At 49.7% G+C, this 21,540-nt stretch overlaps 6 protein-coding genes across 6 annotated transcripts; 4 read left to right on the forward strand and 2 right to left on the reverse strand.

Annotated features, from left to right (window-relative positions):
* Positions 1 to 306: 306 nt before the first annotated feature.
* JN550_011948 (uncharacterized protein) lies at positions 307 to 2,355 on the forward strand (the record flags this gene model as incomplete). The annotated part of the gene is made up of 6 exons (XM_049310371.1): positions 307 to 575; positions 623 to 696; positions 910 to 1,628; positions 1,690 to 1,772; positions 1,841 to 1,919; positions 1,975 to 2,355. The coding sequence occupies 6 exons, from the start codon at positions 307 to 309 to the stop codon at positions 2,353 to 2,355; spliced, it is 1,605 nt and encodes a 534-aa protein (XP_049166117.1).
* A 549-nt stretch (positions 2,356 to 2,904) lies between these two features.
* On the forward strand, positions 2,905 to 5,429 carry JN550_011949 (uncharacterized protein; the record flags this gene model as incomplete). Its single annotated transcript, XM_049310372.1, has 9 exons — positions 2,905 to 2,986; positions 3,280 to 3,386; positions 3,441 to 3,456; positions 3,512 to 4,008; positions 4,066 to 4,080; positions 4,140 to 4,331; positions 4,381 to 4,841; positions 4,896 to 5,215; positions 5,272 to 5,429. 9 exons carry the CDS (start codon positions 2,905 to 2,907, stop codon positions 5,427 to 5,429), a joined length of 1,848 nt encoding a protein of 615 aa, XP_049166118.1.
* Positions 5,430 to 5,966: 537 nt separating this feature from the next.
* Positions 5,967 to 7,961, reverse strand: JN550_011950 (uncharacterized protein; the record flags this gene model as incomplete). The annotated part of the gene is made up of 1 exon (XM_049310373.1): positions 5,967 to 7,961. The coding sequence occupies one exon, from the start codon at positions 7,959 to 7,961 to the stop codon at positions 5,967 to 5,969; it is 1,995 nt and encodes a 664-aa protein (XP_049166119.1).
* Positions 7,962 to 13,129: 5,168 nt separating this feature from the next.
* On the forward strand, positions 13,130 to 14,171 carry JN550_011951 (uncharacterized protein; the record flags this gene model as incomplete). Its single annotated transcript, XM_049310374.1, has 3 exons — positions 13,130 to 13,500; positions 13,557 to 13,918; positions 14,020 to 14,171. 3 exons carry the CDS (start codon positions 13,130 to 13,132, stop codon positions 14,169 to 14,171), a joined length of 885 nt encoding a protein of 294 aa, XP_049166120.1.
* A 1,050-nt stretch (positions 14,172 to 15,221) lies between these two features.
* JN550_011952 (uncharacterized protein) lies at positions 15,222 to 16,826 on the reverse strand (the record flags this gene model as incomplete). Its single annotated transcript, XM_049310375.1, has 8 exons — positions 15,222 to 15,440; positions 15,503 to 15,751; positions 15,797 to 15,955; positions 16,007 to 16,081; positions 16,141 to 16,218; positions 16,269 to 16,295; positions 16,352 to 16,673; positions 16,774 to 16,826. 8 exons carry the CDS (start codon positions 16,824 to 16,826, stop codon positions 15,222 to 15,224), a joined length of 1,182 nt encoding a protein of 393 aa, XP_049166121.1.
* Positions 16,827 to 19,717: 2,891 nt separating this feature from the next.
* On the forward strand, positions 19,718 to 21,111 carry JN550_011953 (uncharacterized protein; the record flags this gene model as incomplete). Its single annotated transcript, XM_049310376.1, has 3 exons — positions 19,718 to 19,841; positions 19,961 to 20,368; positions 20,432 to 21,111. The coding sequence occupies 3 exons, from the start codon at positions 19,718 to 19,720 to the stop codon at positions 21,109 to 21,111; spliced, it is 1,212 nt and encodes a 403-aa protein (XP_049166122.1).
* Between the last annotated feature and the right edge of the window lie 429 nt (positions 21,112 to 21,540).

Raw genomic sequence — 21,540 nt, forward strand, 5'->3', positions numbered from 1 at the left:
CGGGCATGCTTCCATTGTGCACGCATTTCGCAAGCATTCACGGCAACATTGAGTTCCTTTCCTCCCCAGTTTATAAATTTCACAATACTATAGACTTGCAACCTGAACCGAGAGATTTTCTACAATGCCCCGCTTTGGTCCCGCACTCCGTGTCGCGACAGCACTAAGATGATGCCGAGGCTCCTCCGGTGTCACGACTCCGCTTTGCGTCAAGGGCCGAAATACCGGAAGGAGCCGCAAATTTGGCCATCTCCGGTCGAATTCATCTTGATCCAAAGACTTTCATTTCAATTGACATCTTCAAAAATGAACGCGAGTAAATATGATGTGCCATCTCAGGCACAGAAAGTCCTCGAGGATGGCATCTTGAAGAACCCACTGATGCAGGGTATCCCAATCGAACTGCTTTCCCTCAGCGAACTTGTCCGGTTTGAAGGTTCTTCTCAACCGAGTATTCCTATCAACTGGCGTTTTGCCGAGAGCATATCAGCACTGAAGGCATTCGAGGCACTTATGCTGAGCCACCTGATTACTCGCAAATATGGCATGAAGCCTACGGAAATAACCATTAACACGTATGTATATTCCAGGACTCGTGGCCGCCGCAGCTAAACGGTACTAGCGACCATGCTTCCTTGTTCTTCATGTCGCCGCTAGTTGCTCAAGTCATCAAGGATGGCAAACCGCAACCAATCAGTATGCTATCAGAAAGCATGAGAGAGTTTTTCCCCAGTCATGACTTGCATCGATCACAGGAAAATCTGCATAGACAGTTGGCAACCAACATATACAAAACTAAGGACGGGAGGTTCTATCATGTACACGGTACGGTTCAGAAACCAGCCACTCAATGGCCGAACTTTGGGCGTAATCATACCTAGGCTGTTTGCTAATAGTGAAATTGCGCAGGGAGCATGAACCCTGAGCCAACACTCACGGCCTTGGGTCTGCCAATGGATGGAGAGTCACAGGACACTTACGACTCTGTGGCCAAGAAATTCCAGGAAACAGTGTCCAAGTTGGACTCTGCAGAGATTGACGAGCTCATGAATGAGCAGTATAGGCAGGCAGGCACCATTGCCTGGAGCTCGGACGAGTTTTTCGCTAGCCAGCACGGTCAGGAGAACGGACGTGTAGGATTGTATGAGATTTCCAAGGACTCTGCTTCGTCTCAGCCAGCTTCATGGTGGCCCGAGAATGAGAGTAACCCGTCGTCGTCTAAGAGGCCCCTTGCTGGACTCAAGGTTGTTGACTTGACCAGAGTAATCGCCGGTCCAGCGATAGGTCGAGGCCTTGCAGAAATGGGCGCTAGTGTCATGCGAGTGACGTCGCCTAATGTTACCGACCTTGGCGTCCTTCACCAAGACCTCAACTGGGGCAAATGGAACTGTCATTTGGACCTGAAATCCGAAGCTGACAAGGAAAAATTGAGGCAGCTGATCAAAGAAGCCGATGTTGTCGTTGACGGGTACAGACCTGGCGTTATGGAGCGCCTTGGTTTCGGTCGCCAAGCCGTTCTTGATTTGGTCAAGGATCGCCCCTATGGCATTATCCACGTCCGAGAAAACTGCTATGGCTGGCATGGGCCGTGGCAACATCGATCTGGCTGGCAGCAGATCAGTGACGCTGTAAGTTGGAGTCCTCCTCGGTTATAGTACACGGGTAGAGTTGGTCACTGACCAAACAAAGTGTTGCGGAGTTTCCCTTGCGTACGGTAGGGCTATGGGTAACGATGAAGCGGTTACCCCGGTCTTTCCAAACTCCGACTACTGGTAAGTGTGCTCTAATGAGAATTGTATAGCGGCTCCATTATTTTGTCCTGCTAATGTTCCTCACAAAGCACGGGTGTCTGTGGAAGCACCGCAGTCTTGGCAGCACTGATCAAAAGAGCTGAAGAAGGGGGCAGTTATGGGTTAGACGTAAGTAACACTGAGTCTGGGAATCGCTGCACAGAATTGACAGTGGCATCTCTAGGTGTCGTTGAATTATTACTCCCAATGGCTAGTTCGGTCCTGCGGTGTCTACAGCGACGAAGTTTGGAAAGAGCTGTGGTCCCGACATGGCTCACCTGTTTTCCGACACTACCATAATATGCTCTACCTGCTTCCTGCTATGATGCGACTTCTGCAGCAGCACGATGCAGCAACGCTTTTTCAACCAAGATTCTTCGAGCCACGCCACGCCAAATATGTTGGAGCGACGTTCGTGCAAGTCAAGCCGATCGCTCAATTTCATGATGGAGCCGTTGAGTTCAGATATAACGTAGGCACTAGATCAAATGGTGTCGACGAGCCCATTTGGCCCCGAGATCTGACAGTCGAGGTTGTGGGCAAGGAAGCGGCGTCAAGGATATAAGAACAGAGATAGCCTGGTAATGAGATGCAAGCGGGAGTAGATGCCTTCGTGCTCCGCTGTGTTGGTACATCTTTATTTTGGATGGCCAACCAGGTCATTGTACGGCAGTTGACCTAAGAGACTGATTCAAGCTGGGAGGACACTGAAGAAACTGTAGCTGTTGTCGCAATCCGTCCGTGGCTTTGCAAGCTTATGTAATCAAGACTCTAGCTTGCCCACGCTTAGATCTTTTGGCTTGTATCCTCTGGGTACCGCTCTGCGACGTTGGCATGATGGATGACTTCAATCCAAGCCAAACTGTCTACTCGTGCCATTTGCGCAGCCAGATTGGGGAGAAAGGCATTGCGTACAAAAAATACACCTGTGCTGAAACCGAGACATCATCTGGGTCCGAAAGCAGATCCTCCAGAGTGGAGACGCGCGGGCACCGAAACCCGAGATCACCTGACTGCCGAGCTTTCCGTTGCCGAGTTTCGTCTGTGCAAGTTGATCGTGTGGACAATCAACGCTCAACGCGGGCAACCTGTGAGATCTACCCAAATAGTGGAAATGGCTAACCGGTATTCGGAGTTGTCGCCGAGACCGTCGCGGACTTGTGACCATTGCAAAGCTCGCAAGGTTCGATGCATTGGTACGTTGGCTGCAGCCGACCGACCTATTGACCCCCCCGTGCCCTATTCCAGGCCCTGATAGCTGATAATGACGTGCAGTGCAAAATGACCCCTCGGCCTGTAGGAGCTGTATAGTATGATTATCCCACGTCACCCCAACGCTATAGTTTTAACAATGATAGTAGAAACGCAATATTACATGCCAGTTCAGTCAAACTAAACGGCTTGTGAGGCGGACGAACCCTGCTCAAGTTTCTGGTATATAGGTGCCCCAGGTGCAGTAACGGAATTGACTTCCTAACGATATCGACAGATGCCAGCTCCACGCCCCAGACTCAACGCAATGGACTGTACATTGATCGTGTTCTTGGTAATCCTGGACACGGTGGCGTCAGCATGAATGATTGTTCGATCTTCAAGGTAGGGTTGCGAACTTGGAGATGAAGAAGCCAGTGGATACTGACTGAATTGTAGATTCATGGCCACCATTGTGGGCTGCCTTTCACATTGTAGTAATCCGTAGTGGCCACTAACCAGCCAAATAGTGACAAGCTCGAACCTCGCTGTATTCTCCGAAAATAGGCTCCGACTAATTTCGCAACGCCTCGGCCACAACCAGGTTCAAGAACTCATCGATAATATAACAGATGTCATCAAGACTCGAGCTACCTTGGGCAAAGAAAATGACAAGGTCGCTGCCCTTCCATTATGGTCGAGCAATGCTTCCACTGCACCTTTTCCTGTTTCAAAAAAAGATGCGTCGGCATACATTGCAGCATATTTCAACTACATTCACCCATCTTATCCCTTCCTAGACCGGCAAGAGTTCGAGCTCAAGGCTTCCATGTCAAATCTAAACGAATTTCTAGAGAACCAAGCAGCGTTTTCGGCGTTATATCACGCGGTACTGGCCCTTGGATGTCAATATGTTGGCGAGTGGTCTTTTGATCCAGGAAAAGGGCAGGGTTCCCAGCTCTTTCAAGTTTCTTTGAGATTGTTGCCACGTGTATTGCTTCCACCTGACGATTTGACTAGCCTCCAGGTAAGTTCTTGGTCGGTTTCTCTCCTAGCCTGCTGATGCCCTGCTGACCATGGATAGGCCGTGACAGCGATGGTACGTTTGAAACGCTCCAGCTACTCTACCCGTATTATGGAACTTATTCTACTATCTAGTCTATATTCGGCATCAGTTTGCCCGGCATGCACATCGAAGACACCTTGATCATCGAAGCGGCAAGGATAGCTATACGCCTCGGGTCCCATCGTGGCATCACCGCAGGTGGGGCCGAGTCCTTGCATTATAAGGCATTCTGGGTAATCTACGTACTTGAGAGGATGACTTGCTTCTTTTACGGGAAAAGTCCTGTAAGCTGTCCTTCTAGACTCACTGTCAAACTGCTGATTAAGCCCCTAGGTACTGGCCGATTACGACATTGGATGTCCTATTCCTGACACTCCTGAGTCAGAAATAGAAGGGGTAAACTTTTTCGTCGTTATTCTTCGCGGCTGCAGAATACTATCGAAGACATATCAGATGCTGTTCTCTGCCAGCGCTACCATGAACACATCTGAACAGTACTTTGACGCCGTTGATTTGATCAAGGCCGATATAGAGCGATGGACGGGCTGTATCCCTGAGAAGTTCCGCCCTGGAATGCCATTCGTCGCAGGCAACACTTGGTTTACTTTCATGCTTCTAAGGCTTCATGGGGTGTATCATGCTCTTGTGATTTCTCTTTGCCGTTTGGAGCTGCATGTTGGGGCAGATCAGCAAGGACCTCGGATGGCAAAGACGAGAAAACTACTAATGAACACAGCACGTACGGTATTGCAATTGACGACTTACATCGATCTGAAACCTTATACCCCGTTGTGGTAAGTTTATATATACTAATGCGACAAAGATTCCCGTCTGACCACAAACTTCAGGATGTTGGGGACCATACCCTGCTCTGCGACGTTCATCCTATTTGACTTCATCATTCATAATCCGACCCACCCTGAAACGGAGGCCAATCTTACACTCCTAGATATGGCCGCGGGTTACTTCGGCCGCCTTCAATATGCTACTGGGGGGGATTTCCCAGCCCATCTAATGTCTGGGTTTGCACAGATCGCGACAGACTTTGTTCGACGCACTCGCTTTGAGAGCAGCAAGGCCACTCCCATTGCCGTGAACGACCTCAACCCCACGCTAACAACTGAGCCTTCGGTCTCAGTGCAGACGCCTTTAGATGTATTGCAACCTAGTAAGTCACATAGCGCTTTTGCCGTTATAACTAGTTTAACTTGAGCGCGTCACAAGGCAGCTTCACAAAATTTTCTTTGCCGGAGGACATCTCTACGGAACCACTGTTCTATCCTGTCACAGGCTTTGAGTTACCTTTAAGCGAAGACTCAATCACGGGATTCAACTTTAGTGCCTTGTTTGATTCCATGATGCCGGAATTTCGACCCTATTAGCAACGCATGTTGAAGTTTGCCTTTACAGCGCCGCGGACGAGGACACGCTCGAACTTGTATGTGCGAGGTAGCGGAAAGGTCAAATTGCGAATTACCCGGCGCACGGAACAAGCTGCTGTTGACAGGAGCTGGACTACAGGCAGGATAACAGGAGGCATCGACGTGGATATGTGCTTGACATGCCTTTTTAACATACTTCAACAGACATCTCGGAAGGCTAGGTCGTTTTCACGGCTGAACAGCGGCGCGTAGTATCACACGAACGGACGATGCCTCGTAAATGAAGGTTGCACAAAGTAATCAAACATTGTATCTACATGAATCGAATTTGGTATTTTACACTGCTTGAGTAAATGCATTGAACGAATGCCGTATTTGTTTAAACGTGACGAGACCAGCGCTGTAACACCAGTTGTAACCGTTGTAATTGCATGACTCGGGGCATGGGTATATTATCCAAACCATTTCGCATCTCCTCATGTGCCTCATAAATCGTCAAGAATCCCCCTTTTATTTTTAAAGTTCCCAAAAGCTCCATCACGGTACAGTTTCAGCTTCAACGCTACTCAGCGTCGGGATGACGGTCTGCATCAAACCAGTATCCGGGTCAAATGTGACACGGTCGATAGTAACCTCACGCATGGTACCGTTGCCGTTGGGAATGGCGAAACGATGATAAGCCATGTACCAATCATCAGTTCCCAGTATACCAATGATGGAATTGTGACCGGTGCCCAGGATACCTTGTGCCTCATCCTTTTGAAGGACAACCCCGTGATAGGTGTAGGGTCCGGTGGGGCTCGTGGCTGTTGCGTAACCAACCCGGTAGTCAGGCGATCGGGTGTCATCGATGGAGTAGGTGAGGTGGTATAGTCCATTGCGGTAGTTGACAAATGTTCCCTCGCGGTAGTCTGTCAGGCCAGTGATTTCACCAATGGTTTCTGGCTTGATTGAAAGCATATCGTCGGACAGTTCAGCGTACAAGCAGTTTCCATTTCCCCAGAAGAACCAGTATTTTCCAGTGACGGGATCAGCAAATACGTCGGGATCGATGGCTTGAGATGAAGTGAGAGATTCCGTGTTGGTAATAAGGGGGCCTTCTTGTGCTGTGAATGGTCCTTCGGGAGAATCGGCAACAGCAACACCAATGTTTTGTGCGTTATAGGTGGGGTTGTGGCCGCAGAAGTAGAAGTAGTATTTGCCGTTCTTCTCCGCAATCGTTGGGGCCCAAGCGTTTCCAGTTGCCCACGGTACGTTGCCGTCAGGTCCGTTGAGTGTGAGAATGGGGTTATCATTGCGTGTCCAGCTCACCAAGTCAGTCGAGCTCCATACGTAAAAGTCTTTAGCTCCCCAGTCGGACAGACCATCGGTCGTCGGGTAGATGTAGTAAGTCTTGCCAAAGACGGCGATGTTGGGATCAGCAGTGTAACCAGGAAGAACAGGGCTTGCCCGCTTTTGAACAACAGATCTCTTTGCTGAGAATTTGGCTGAGATGGCACTCAGTTCATCTGCTGTGACTGGAAGCACTGTTCCGTGACGAGGACTAGCTGGGAGACTGTAGGAGCTGGCTAGCTGCCAGTTGGGGTTGGAAATATCCTCAGTCTCTAGTGGGAGGTAATGTCGGCCACTATACTCGTCAACAAACAAGTAGTATTTGTCGCCATTGACATCATTTGGGTTGGATTTGAAGATGGTCGGACCTTCGACATTACTGGTGCCGGCTTTAGCACCGATGCAGCTGGCGACGGTGGTCCAATTAGTTGCCAAGAGGTTGGTAGAGCTCTCTTGGATAATATCGGTACAGCCAGTGGCACTTCCTCCTTCGTCCTTGGTAAACCGGTAGTAAACGCCATCTACGTCGATAACGGTGGAATCGATGCGTGACACCCCCGAATCCTCCCATATGACAGGCTCACTGAACGTGACAAAGTCTGTTGTCGTAGCGTACAGAACGCGGTGGTAGGAGGTGCCTGTATGGGCAGTATCGCTCTCTTCGTAGAGAGAGGATGCCCAGAAGACGACATAGGCGTTGAGATCTTCGTCCCAGTACGCTTCAGGTGCCCACGTGTTTCCTGCCGTTTCGGGTGAAACAAGTACGTGGCGCTGCTCAGACCAGTTTACCAGGTCGTTGGACTCCCAAACCTCGAGATAGCGACTCCCTGTGCGGACTGAAGCACCCCACGAGGTCCCAGAGCCAATGGAAAGGTCTGTGGCAATGAGGTAGAAAGTATTTCCGTCTGGGGACCGAATGACGAAAGGATCCCGCACCCCTCCTGTACCCTTGGTTGAGGTGAGGATGGGTTGATTGCCGTTCAACTCTGTCCAGTCGAGGGCATTGTTGCCGTTGCTTGCGGCGAGGTAAATCTTCTCTCCAGCAAGAGTGTCATTGGTGAAAAAGGCAAAAACATAACCATCATACGCCGCTGTCTGCCTTGCCTTGTTTCTGTAGTAGGCTGGATCATGTATAGCAAGACCACTCGTCAGCGTTGACCACGCGGCGATGGCAGGAATAGCTGATCTTAGGATATGCATTGCGTGTACTGGATGGCATTATACAACGGGAATGAGACGATAGCACGTTCGTCGGCATTGAAGCGTGGTCAGGCTGCATAGCCTGTGATTTATATTTCACAGAGCACATGTTGCTCGCGGCACGATGACGCGGAGGTTCTGTGCATGTTACTCCCCCAGACCCCGTTGCCACTGTTGTGATCATCATGAGCGTCCGAGGGAAGTGGGTCATAGCCAACCCGTGGGGTATTGGCTCTTGTCATCGTGCCTTGGCTAAGGCTGGTTGTGACCGCTTCATCCACTGCCCAATGGTCGCCTGTGTGGTTTTACCACCAATCCCGACTGCACTACGCCTGAGCCATGTCTGTACTCGAGATGGGGGCCCGATCTCCTGGCTGTGTGATGACACGGCATAGGTCAACTCCTGCTTTGGGATTAGCCAACATGTGCCAGAGTCCGGTCCGTAAGCACGACATAGCGCCGACGATAATCCAATACAGCAGAGACTGTCGTGTGCTGGAGGCGTAGATCGCAAGGCAGCGGTCGGCTGTGATCGGCAAGCCAACCTAACGTCTCCACGTCCCCTCACCGACCCCATACGACGACGTTGGAGCAGGCGAGGATCCCCCGCAAATACGACCCCATGGGTATGTGGAGTCGACCACATGATGCGCTCCAAAAACAGGGTTCATGGTCAGTGCATACCGGGCATCGCGTGCCATTGCATCGTGTCAGCTGAATCAGCGGGGATTACGGAGCCGGGCACACGGCTTCGGGCGGTTAATCGTCGTGATTGGTCGCCAGACTATTGGGGTGCCGGCAGCGAGCCGGCTCTGAACGCTAGGTTCTGTGAGGAAGGGATGCGAGCCCTTGCTACGTCACCCTCATTTGCCTAGGGCTGAGCATCGCGAGGGCATCATTACGATCCTCGTTATTGTTCATAGATTTGCGAAACCCAATCTTGGTGAGTTGGAAGGTTATTTCAACGCGATGCATACTAGGTATCACTCCCTCCACTAACACATTACTTCCTAGCCCAAAGTTTTCTCAAGTGGGCCACATGACTTGGACAGATGCCGTCCAGGGTCGTACTCAGAGTGGCGCCCGTAGTGGAATCTTGACAGCTTCCAAGGACAACTCGGTTTCACGCAGCTACAGCCAGGAACCATACTTCCAACTTATAAGCGCCCGATTTCTATTCGTGGGATGCGGTATTTGGGTCCCACGTCACATTGAGGAGCTTGCCTTTACGAAGTCACCTTACCCTTCACAATCGCGCATGAACGGAGAAGAAGGGAATGAAATATTAATGTGTGAACGCTGTCCACATATTACGCAAGGGCGTAAATGGATGCGCATAGTCACACGCTTTGGGTGCAAGCTGGCACTACCCATGTACCGTGTCGCAACCTTGTCGGCCACCTATGAACCGTTCGATAAGATAGAGTGGCTCCTTGTTTACCTTCCTGAAACCCATGGAACATATCGAAATGCGAACCACGGACCTTGTAGCGCTAATGCAAGGAACAGCTGAGATGCGTATGACTGCCGTGATATTTCCCGCATGAGAAAGCCACGCGTACCTCGGATGAAAATTCCACGGCTCTCTTCTCAGGCTCTTGACACGACGCCAAGATTCAGAGACCTTGCAGTACCACCTCCGCGACACGGCGTACTACTTACTCCATCGGCATCTTGGTATTTCCTCAGCGTCCAGTTGAAGACCTGTGCTTGCATTCCAAGCCTCCTGGATACTTTCTGGATGTGTCGGTATAAACCATGAAACGTTCTTTGACTGCATCCAGAATCCTTTGATCTATTCCCGAGGAATTACGAGCCGGTGGGCGAATCACATGCCAAACATTATAGATCTTTCAATATAGCATATCCCAATCCATTCTAACCAGGTTTACAATATCACAAATCGCGGTTTTCTTACTAAAGTAACTTAATTACCGCTAGACCGACTGCGGGAACAAGGTCATACTCATTGAAACTTGTCGGAAGGTAAAGTAAGATCTATCAATGGGGCCTAGTAATCACGGCACTATCTTGATGGAGTCTCAAGGAGTCAAGATGATCCATAGGCTATATTGGATTTCAATGAACTAGTGGCTCCTGGTTCTCCCTTACCGCCAGCAGCGGTGCCGTGTTAAATGGCGAGGCACCGAAGTGGCGCTCCGAACAACGTCTCAGACAGTCTTGTCGCGTGTTCCACAGTCATGTTGGGCTCCAGGCATTTTGAAACCTGCGGCAGGTTAGTGAGTCTTTCGGGAGGGCTTGACTTAGTAGTATGCATTCGTTAGTGTATTTCATGCACTCGATAATCAGCTTGTAACCTAGAGAATAGTTTGACACGGGCCGAGCAACACAATGAATATACCAGCCCATGCCAAGTAAGTGAGGCGCAACGCCCTCTGCGCCACACCTTAGAAGCCACCAGGCATGGTCTCCGTACGCCCACGCTCGTGGTTTGTTTAACAAATATTGGAAACACTGAACTCATATCGGCGCTAGTCGCACAGGAGTTCCAGGTGTGACAGGCTTGAAGGTATGTGATTCAAAACCTAAACCGCGAAGCCCTTTCTTTTTAATCATTATCAGAGCAATCGTCTTAGATAGAGCCCTCACATAGAAGTCTACGAGTAATTCAATTTTGCTATGTCGAAGTAGCCCAATCCAAAGACGATGGACTGTCCAGTGCATGATGCTTCAAGTAAAAACTAAGCGCCAACGCACTGGAGTCGGGGTTAAAAGCCTCCGGAACTTCTTCGCCATCTACATTGCTCCCGATACTAGCACAGCAGGTGGGTACCGATGCTGGAATCGAGACAAATTTAAGAAAATTGAACAACTGTGGAGATGATTGGCGACAAATTATTTGGACCCTGGAACGTTCTGTAGGCTAAAAACAGTGAGTTGGCTACCCTTCGTGCTTTTCTCGGGGGGCAAATGCTTACAGGGACCCCATTCTGCAGTAGAGTAGCGCCTTAATCAAAAGTACCCTGGCATCCTGTTGATTCGCTCCGATATTCAACGAAAGAAAGAAAAGGGCCGGATTCTGCCATGCAGGCAATGTAGCAATATTGCACATTGATGCAGTGTCAACCAGGCGATACCAGTCTGCCAATCACGATCTCCCATTCTACGACAATGCCTAAGTGAACGCCTGGCACAGCCACGTCCCAATTTTGTCCGACATCAAAGGCGGTGTTGACTGAGCCCCTGACGGGAATGTCATCGAGACTAGAACAATTGTGAAGCATCCTTCCCCCTCGGCTTTTAACTCTAATCTTATTGTTGCCCTTAACAATTTGGCATTTCCATCATGTCATTGCAAATGAACTCAGAGTTAACAGACATGTCGCTTGGGACTCTCATATGCACTTTCATGTTTGCCCTCCTCTCCATCCTATCCGTTTTATTCTTGCTAGTGGATTCTCGTCGGTCCAGGGGTAATTTAGCACCAGAGGATGTAGTAACATTGTGTGCATTCGCTATATCACTTACACTGGTAGGACAAACTACCTGGGCCGTTATGGATGAGCATCGAGTTCGATACACTTCGGGAATCACCCAACACGATGTCAAAATGCTGATGAAGGTGCTGAGAACTCCCCGCATTTTTGGCATTATTGGAACAATTACTGACGGCATGTGACTTTTTAGTCATTCTTTGTTCATGAGATCATGTGGTCATTAGCAAACACGTTGATTCGAATATCGGCTCTTATACATTTATACAGAATATTCAGCCCAGTCAACTCGATAAAGTATTCGGCCTTATTGTTGATAGCATTGTGTGCCACTCATGGACTGGCCGCTTTTGTTGCTCCTCTCTTGATATGCCGCCCTATTGAGGTGTTCTGGGACCTCGAAGTTCAGAATGCTTGCATTGCTGCATATACCGGCATTGAAGCAGCTGGCTTGATTGTGGACATACTGATATCATCCCTGCCATTTTCAGGTCGATCAAGGCTTGCATTGTCAACAAACAAGAAACTGGGACTCTCATTCCTAACTTTAGCCGGTGTCATGTAAGCCTTCGAGGTGATTCTAAATGCACAAACATCTAATGAAAGGTAGTATCACCATTATCACTGGTCTTCGCATTGCTGCTATTCAAAAAGAGAGCACCTCGGGATTCATTTATGGCGAAGATGGTCTGGGACTTCTGTCAAACATTGGTTGCTTACTTAGCGTTATATTATATGGTGTCCCATCGGTCTGGAGGCACATAGCGCGAGCCAAAGAATCAAGGAATCGATTCTGAGATCGTGGGCTCTGTCTATGATGCTGGTTGATTGGAGCCAAGGCCCACATCTCCCTAAATTTAAGAAAAAAAAAATTACTTGAAAGTTACTTCCATAAAAAATCCTACGATTCTTGTTTGACGACGATATTCTAAAGCGCGACAGAGAGAAGTAAAATGAAAAAGTCAACTTGACTCTCGTTTACCGAATGCGAAATCCCTCTTCCCGTACATGCTCCATATCGAGTCTAAGTTTTGTTGTCACACCTCGAAACTCGACGTGGGTGGCCAAGGGAACATTAGTTCAAAAAATCCGGATCAAGGAGATTCCAGCATACCTGCGGGGACCAACAAAGACTTGCACTGAGTTAAAGGTTCACGGTGGCGTCTATCCTTGTCTTTGTGTCCTCGCATTACAAATGAGCCTAGACAAGGAGTCAACCCTTATTCAACAGAAACCTGCCTAAGAAGGGGTGGTGGGACCTCAATTATCATCGTTCGGAGAGGCCTGACTATTGATAATATCCAAGACAGTATGCTAGTATCCCACCGAAGCATCATGTTGCCGTTGGTAGTCTGGGTTTGGGTTTTACTCGGCCCAATGCCAGTTGTGTTGTCCCAGCGTACAGATGGGCAATTTTGGCCTTGCAACCCGATGAAGAATTCGTCATGTCCTCCAAACCCAGGTCTTGATAAATACAACTACTTCTTCGACTTCACACGACCCGATGATTCTATTTGGAAATATTGGAAAACATCGGATTACATTGGCACACTGCTCAGTTTTAACAGCCAAGGGAAGAATGGAGCCGAGTTCAGGTTTGAGAAGAGATACGACGCGCCTCAGTTTATGACAACTTTTTCGATTTTCTTTGGCAGAGTAGATGTTGTGATGCAAGTGGCCCCCGCTATTGGGATAATTTCTTCAATCGTCCTTATGTCGGATGATTTTGACGAGATCGACTGGGAGATGTCCGGAAATAACTTCAACCTGAAGCAATACCCTAACGGAGCTGTCCAGAACAACTATTTCGCAAAAGGAATCGTCGGTTCCTACGACCGCGGTCAGTTCATTGAGTGCGCAAATCCTGGACGGCAGTTTCGCACTTATTCTTTCGATTGGACCCCGGAGAAGTTGGATTGGCTGATTGACGGCAAAGTCGTCCGCACGTTTCTGGCTAAAAACGCGGATAACAACGAACACCAATTTCCGCAAACTCCGTCCAAAATTCAATTAGGAATCTGGAATGGTGGAGATCCAGACCAACACCCTGGAACAATAGGCTGGGCCGGCGGACTGACAGACATGTGAGTGAACTCATGTGCGACTTTACCAATTCATACTCTGATACGTGATCGAACAGGACCAAGGTGCCATACTACACATTCGTAAAGAGCGTAAACATAACGAACTACAACCCGGCTCAGCAATACAAATGGACGGATCAGAGCGGAAGCTGGAAGAGTATCAAGCCCATCAACGATACAGCTCCTAGCTCCTCGAACACCGGCATTAAGTCCGCGGCGTCATCTATACCTTCATCTGTTACTACGCGTACTTCCATGTCGATGAGCACTCCCAACACTCCTAGCACTCTCAGAGTTTCTAGCTCTCCCAGCTCTTCTGGCTCTTCCGGCTCTTCTGGCTCTCCTAGCTCTCGAGGTACTCCTAGCAGCCCAAGCAGCCCATCTACATCAAAAGTTGTTAGCACGAGTGCCATATCAGGTACTCCAAGTGTTCCTGAAAAGCTTCCAGGGCCAAGTCCGATCCAATCAAGACCTAGTGTCAGTTGTGATGACAGGGCTTGTACAACTGAGTCAGTACAGAAAACGGCAGTAGCGAACGCAGCTATGTCAGTGACATCACCGGCATTGGGCAAGACCGTCAGTGCTACACCAACTCCAAAAGCCTCTATAGTTGCCTACCCGACTTCTACAACTCCGCTGAATCCTTCGATAATGATGTGGCCGTTGCCTAAGTCCAAAGACGGAACATGCGCGTACCGAGGATTTAAAGTCTGCAAAGATAGCGGGTTTGGGGATTGTTGTTCGAAATGGGGGTATTGTGGCAAAACAGATGAATACTGTGGTGCGAACTGTTTAGCGCGTTGGGGACTATGCGGAAGTTCTGCCACGGGTAAGAAAAATGTAGCGCGCGAAGACAGCAACTGGAGTCGTCGGGATCGCGCTTATCCCCCTGGGCGCAGACCCAATGCCACAGAGATCAACTAGCTTTTAGCCATTGAATGGCTTCTTCTCCACGTTGTGGTGAATATATATTCTCTCCCTAATCTAGTCAGCCTCGGTCATACATGTGTAATCAAGTAAATCTTTTCGCCCTCGTGCATCGTACGCGGAATTTCATTAGTGATTGCTTTGTTTATCACACATCACATGTTGGACGTGGGCGCCCCTGAGGCACAAACTCGCCCATGCAGAGTTGAAGAAGAATTGAGCCGCAATGAGGATTACGGAAATTCGCTCTTCCGATAGCTACAAAACTCAGGAATAATCCTCATAGTCAGGAGCGAAATAGTCTGAACCATTTTGTAAAAAGTGGAAATAAAAGCAAAAGTGACACAGTTGGTATGATCGTCGACTTCTCGGTTATTCACAGCAATTAATCACAACATAACACATATCTACAGGCCCCAAGTGATGTGGCATTCTGGTCGAAATCTCACTAGAAAAGAGCTTGGGTTGCTAAGATCATTGACTGTGGAATGTTCATTGATTACTCCCTGCTCCATGGTAGTAGATGCAGATGTCTATCCTGGTACGAAATATTCCTATATTTTTATAAATTTCCTTGGGAGATAGAGTTTTGGTGAAATAGAAACTGGATAACTTGTTGGCGGCTGGAGTTAAATTCAGGTGATAGTACCAGAGATTTTTACTTGGTAGAATACACACTTATCCTTCATCCCAAGAGGATCATGCAACTACGATGATGTGCGATTCCTTGGAAGTCTCGCAGAGTTCTGTTGCGATCTAACCCCCCCTTGCGTAATATGACACATGCCCAACGACTACGACTTAGTTCTATCAAAGAGAGGTTTATGCTCCTCGTGGACATCGTGCTCGTACTCATAGTCAACATGAACAAACGCTCTCTCAACATCGGCAAGGCCTTCCAGCTTCCTCTGCAAGGACTGGCTGACGTCGTGGGAGATTCGAAGGGGCGTATCAGGATGCATGACAATATCGACTTCCACATAGTATCTCTGGCCCGCGTGATAAGCTCGGCACTAGTAACGTCCCTAGTTAGCATTTCCTACATTTATGATTATAAACCCTGCAGGTCACGTACCGTATCGATCTTTGTAATATTGGGATCATGAGTCATGGCGATGTAGATCAGTTTCGAGATGTACTCCTTAGGAGCACCCTTACCGACAAGGAGCCAGACTTGCTCGAAGGCATTAGACACCCAAGAGAACAGGATGAGGAGAGCGATGCAAATGGCACCGATTGGATCCAGGTACCAAACGAAACGCTCGCCCACGACGGACATGATAAGCCCAAATGAATTCACAAAGATGTCGTTTCGGTGATCAATCTGCAGCAGTTAGCATGGTGCAAGAACTGTAAGAGTGACACTTACAAAGAACACGTGAACAGAGGGATGCTTCCTGTATAAGAAACAGTAGCACATCAAAGTGAACTTGGCCCCGATGGCTACGCAGACACAGATCATTGGGACAATGTTCAGCTGCTGCCCGCTGTCCGAGTGTCCCGAACCGAGAGTACGGCCAGACTCAATCTGGGCTGTTCAGTACAGATATCCGTCTCCTCAGATGGGAGAGGGACTAACCAGCAGCTCAATAGCGACAGTGGTCATGAGGGCGCAGAATAGAATGACGCCGATAGTCTCCATCCTGGTGCGACCCTACCAAGACGTCAGCCCAAAAGCTTACATGCGCACCGGCGAGAGATTCCATGACTGACCACTGGAAACTTGTGTAATTTGGGCTTCGAGGCCATGCGAGACGTTACGAGCATGACGCAAGAGGAGACGAGATCCATCTACAAGTTGTCAGTGTCGTGCATGCCCCAGGGATCGGGCTTCTGCTCACAAACGCATCGGCGGCCGTCGCGAACAACTAGAACAGTCGTGTCAGCCATTTTTCGCGCGCTGTTGGGCTTGAAGGCGGTTTACCGATAGTGACCCGGTAGATATAGCGGCGTACAGCTGAATCGCGAACAGGCAAAGGTTGACCGAGAACGAAGCATTAACGGCGAACTTGACCTTTGGACCCACGCGGTCACTTTCTTCGCCCGAAGTACGCTCCTCGTCGTTGGATCCTAGGTATTGGTCGATGAGTTCATTCTGCCTCGTGTAGTACGCCTTCAGCTTGGCCTTGTTCGCGTTCGGGTATTGAGCCTTCATCTGCTTTCCTGAGGTGTCTTCGCAGCGGAGGCGGGCGATGTCTAGTGGATCTGCTGGGTCGGCTGTGGTCGCCAACGATGGCGGAATCATTCTAAGAGACCCGCGCCACGGTCAGAGAAATGAATTGCAGACATTTCGATCCAGGAAGACGGGCGTAGGATGGGGGTGATTGATCTCGCGCTATGTCTTACCCGCCAGACTGGACGCCCGTGGTCGACGTGTTGATCTCGTTCTCGCCCGTCATGTTTGCGATTAAGGGGTTGATGCGACAGACACGGCGCTTGATGGAAAGGAATGCGTATAGCGGCTCGGTTTGTGATGCGGCGCCTGTCTACCACGCAGCAACTGTATAGGCACAGGGATGTGAAGCAATATGTCTGGGTGCCAAGGGTGCCAAGGGTGCCAGGAAAAGCTTTTGTGAAGAAGAAAACTTGGCCTTCTTGGCTCGGCTGGCAGCTTTTCGTTGATATGATGACGCCCCCTGTTGCCCCTGTTGTTTCTCCAGGCGGTGGCGCTTCGCCATGGACACAGGAATACCGTTCAAAAGTTGGACAAATTCTTGGCGCACCCACTTTCAATTACAAGAAGTTTTAATTGGGTGCATTGCTCGAGACTTGGAAAGCTGGCCATTCAAAAGTGTGGAGAGGCGAATCAAGTTAGAGGAAATAACTTTTGGCCAGCCCGCCAGATGATACGAGTAGACACCTCCGCTCGCCAAGACGCCAGCAATAGATCGGGCGCGCCATTTCAGGGACCTGCCCGGATGGGAATCACGCAAATCAGACCCCACCTCAGAGCGCGCCTGTACTCTGAATGCCCCGGGCATGAGGTTCGCACTCCATTATACCTATGTCCGTGAATTACACGTATTCGGCGTCGATGTTCGTCGTCCAATAGACCACAATGGTATTGCATACTCTGATAGAGATACGCGGATATCAGTACTAAGGGCATTGGTCTCATCCGTGACAACGATTCGCCCCCTTTACTGGCAAACGGAAGTCAGATCGCCCGCAGGTGCCACCGCTGTCCAGTGCATATGTGAATCTCAAGCTGGGCAATCTCATGGGTTATTCGAGGTCGACTAACATGCTGGATGCACTGGCAAGCGATCTTAGCGAACGATCACGTGGAGCGTGAGCGGATATCAGACACTAACATTATATCGAAACTACTAAACATCAATTTTCAGTCAGTGCGGTCGAATCCCTGGGGAAAGGGATTTGTACCTCATATACGGGCAGCACACTAGACGTTAGGACTAAGATCTGATATACTGGTATCAGAGTGGGCTTTTGTCTGCACATGGAAGGGGTAGAGGGACTTCCGTGGCTCATCTTCTACAGGTCGATATGTATATGCGCTCTCTGGACTGGTCTGGATATAGCACGCTGGGATATCAAGAGCTGTGAAAAGGGGAACGCTGTGAATATAAGGCCATTTTACTAACAATGACTCGCAACTGGTTCTCGCCACCAACCCTATTAACCAGATTAGTGCTACGCATTCACCAGATGAAGCACTGTGCCGTGGCAGAACCTGGAGCTGACTAGCGTCAAGGCTTGGTCGACGTCTGCGACACGATTCGCGGTCGCCAGGAAGTGATGCATCAACGTACCATTGTCACATTGCATAGGGCAACTGGCAGTTGGGCCCTACATACTGTGTTTGGCTTCTAGCTTTCCAGTGTTCCTTCCATTGGTCACGTAGAGATGTGGCATCTATAAAGATGGCGAGCTTGCCGTAATGCGCGACGCTCGCCAATTCTCCACGGCAGCCTTCTGCAGCTTTTGCCTTGACGGTGGATCCTATCATGACTTACGTTCGCTATGCCATTTCCGAGAAAGATACGGTTTCCAAACACGGGCACCTAAGGACCGTCTCCGTAACGGTGAGAGCCGCAATGCGCCAAAACCGCGGCACCGGAACCGGTCTCCCAGCCTCGGCGCCAAGGCGGTGAGGAAGGGCAGAAGATGGGTGCGAGCCCGCAGCTCACAGGGAGTCAGCAGCCGTAGTCATGCCGCATGGTCTTCTTGCGTTATAAGTTGTGCTCACTGATATTGGCCATTTGCGGTGGCATCCGTTGTGCTGTGTTACTGGCTGATTAAAATAGGTGTATGGAGGATTCTGGGAGAGCCCCACTGTGGCTAGCCTGAAGGATTTAGGCCCGGAAATGAACTTTCAGTCCTCACTCTCTTCCCGTCGAAAGTGCCAAAAAAACCCTGCAGTGATGAGGCTAGTCTTTCGACGAGCGAATAAATACTGCCAATATCTGGTTGGAGTAAAGGTCCATCCGCCGAACTGCACCTTGCCTCTTGAACCACCCGGCTTGTTGGTAGCTCAACGCCTTTGTCCATACCGCTGCGGCCATCGTTTCCTAATGTCGGCCACTTCAGTCCGTTAGCGCCTCGATAGCAGCCGCACCCGCACCCGATAGCGAGAGCGGCGCGGCAGGGAAGGAGGATGACGAGTCACAGCCAAATGGTCCACTTTGGGTCTTACTAGTATCGGCTGTCAGGCCCATTACGGAAATGCTGAGTGCCGGTATACTGGGCATCATCCGCTTTCCTAACCCTAAGCCATCGGAAGCATAATGCTTTCCAAATGCAGGGCTGCGGCACAGGCTTGCCAGCATGACAGATCAAAGTACTGTGCATCACATTTCAGGTGGTTAAGGCTGAGAAGAATTGAACACGGCATCTTGGAGCCCTGCCAGCCTTCTAGGGCAGCAACCGGCATGGGGCAGCAGTCAGGGGTCCCTTCCAGCTCGTAGAGAAAACCAATCAGGATGCCGCTGCGGCGGCATCCTGCCTGCGCATCAGGCGAATCTGTTACCCACTGGGCTTGGGGGCCATATCAAAGTGCACGGGAACCGCACCATAAAGATGGTCTCAATCCGTTGTGTTTTCAAATTTCTGTGCAACATTTCTATATCATCATTTGGTCAATGTAATTATGGCTCTTTTCAAGAATCACAGCGCATCTATTGCCGTTGTTTTATTCTTAGCTCTGTACCCATGCTATGTGTTTGGCCAAAATGATGCGCGCGTTTGCGATTTTGATCAAGGGAGGACTAAAGCAGGAGATGCCTTCGAGTTCATGGCATGGTGGAATCGAGGTAACTGCATTCGCAGCATGCCTAGCGACGAACAATGTCGGTCTGCCCTCGAGGGCATCCTGGACAACCTCGACAGCTTTCATAACGCCGAGTATAGCGCGTCCGCTACCATGTTGACACTGTTGCCCACTATAGGATCCAGTAAGTTACTCAACTTGGTAACCCACCTTACTTGATAGCCAACAGCAGGCATCTGAAACACTGACAGATCTTGGGCTGCTACACTGATTCCGAAGATGAGCTGACGTCTGCTTCAATAGTGCTTGGCGCCCCATCCGCCGATACGTGGTTGCTCTTGAAGCTGGTACCCTTTGCCGGAGTCTTTGGGCTCCTACTATCCTACGGCAGCCCGATACGCATGGGCACAGGAGATACGTACCAGGACTCCTTCACAATTGTGGGCAAGGATCAACAAGATGGGGAGAAAGACAGCCTTTCCGGAGGTGATTACAAAAAAGACGACCTTCCGGAACGCGTCTCCTCAGCCGTTCAGGCGAACCTAATGGGAAATAAGGCAAAACTACCGATAAGCCAACTGGCCTGGAGTATCCTTGTCATGTTCCTCCTGTTCGCCGGTGCTATGACATCCATGGTCGTTGTCGAACTGGCAACAATCTATGTCACATGGTGTAGAATGAATTGGTGGTTTCATTTATGGTACATTGCGCGTAAGTTGAAGAACGTGTTAATTGTGTTACCCCCGCATATGCTGATGAAAACTATTCCCTTAGTTACTATTGTGGCTTTCGCTGAAAGCTATGTCAATGTTCCCTTCCGGAACTACCTCACGATCTACATTACAGAGGAGGCGCCGACAGGGCTACCCGAAGTCCCACATTCACCCCTTGGTGACACCATGTCAGCGCATTCGGTCAAGCAGACGCTTACCACTCTGCCTAAAGGCAAAAAGTACGGATCTGCCTCGTACTTCAGCCGGGACAACCATTCTAGAACCATCGCGCTGGTGATATCAAAGACACACGGTGTAAATGAGCCGGCGTGGGCGAAGAACTTGCGGCAGGGCGTACAGCTGTTCTTCAAGATCGGCACGCTCACCATTTTCGTGTTTGGCACGTCTGTCCTGGCTGCGGTGGTGCTGTTGGCACTGCCCATGGCGCAGATGGTTTTGACGCTGGTCGTAGGGTCTGGCGCCGTTGGACAGTTTTTGATCCAGAAAATGGCAGACACAGTCAAGAAGACCGGCAGCAGCATCCACGTCATTGCGGATTCCGATGAGGAAGCGGGAGCTATAGTGATGAGGCTGCTGGATGACCAGGTCAATGGGCCCAAGTCCTTCACAATGGAGGTAGGAGATATTGTACTTGCACGCAAAGCGTTTGTTGGAAGACGAAGCCCATGGGCGAGGCGACTGCTAGGACTCCTAGCTCCTCCTATGAAACTTGACGCTTAAGCGAGCATATACTAGGCTTAGATAGTGTAGCAGGATTGTGGAGAGAATTAGTTAGTAGGCAGCCTTATGTAAGTGCATAGACTAGAGATATAAGAGCCCCATTACTACATAGATTGGTACACTAGGGTAGATTCTCAGGGACATTTGTAGGTCTGAACGATTTGAGGACTTGTCACGGAAAGCCGAGGTAGTATACCCATTAATTTGCCTGAATCGAGCTAGACTGCCATGGAACATTCATGCTTTGACTATGAGAGCTACTTTAGGCTCGTGATAGGCAAAAGACCGTCTTTGCATGCCTACAACATAACCTTGATATACCATTTCCAATAAGACTAAAACCGAATGTCGATAGGAGGCAGTGGACGTGGCATGGCCAGAATGCACATCTGAATTTGGGCACAATACTAGTGTGGCTCTAGACACTGC

Source organism: Neoarthrinium moseri, assembly GCF_022829205.1.
Source record: "Neoarthrinium moseri strain CBS 164.80 chromosome Unknown scaffold76_Wmoseri_CBS_16480, whole genome shotgun sequence".
In the NCBI taxonomy this organism is placed as follows: domain Eukaryota; kingdom Fungi; phylum Ascomycota; class Sordariomycetes; order Amphisphaeriales; family Apiosporaceae; genus Neoarthrinium; species Neoarthrinium moseri.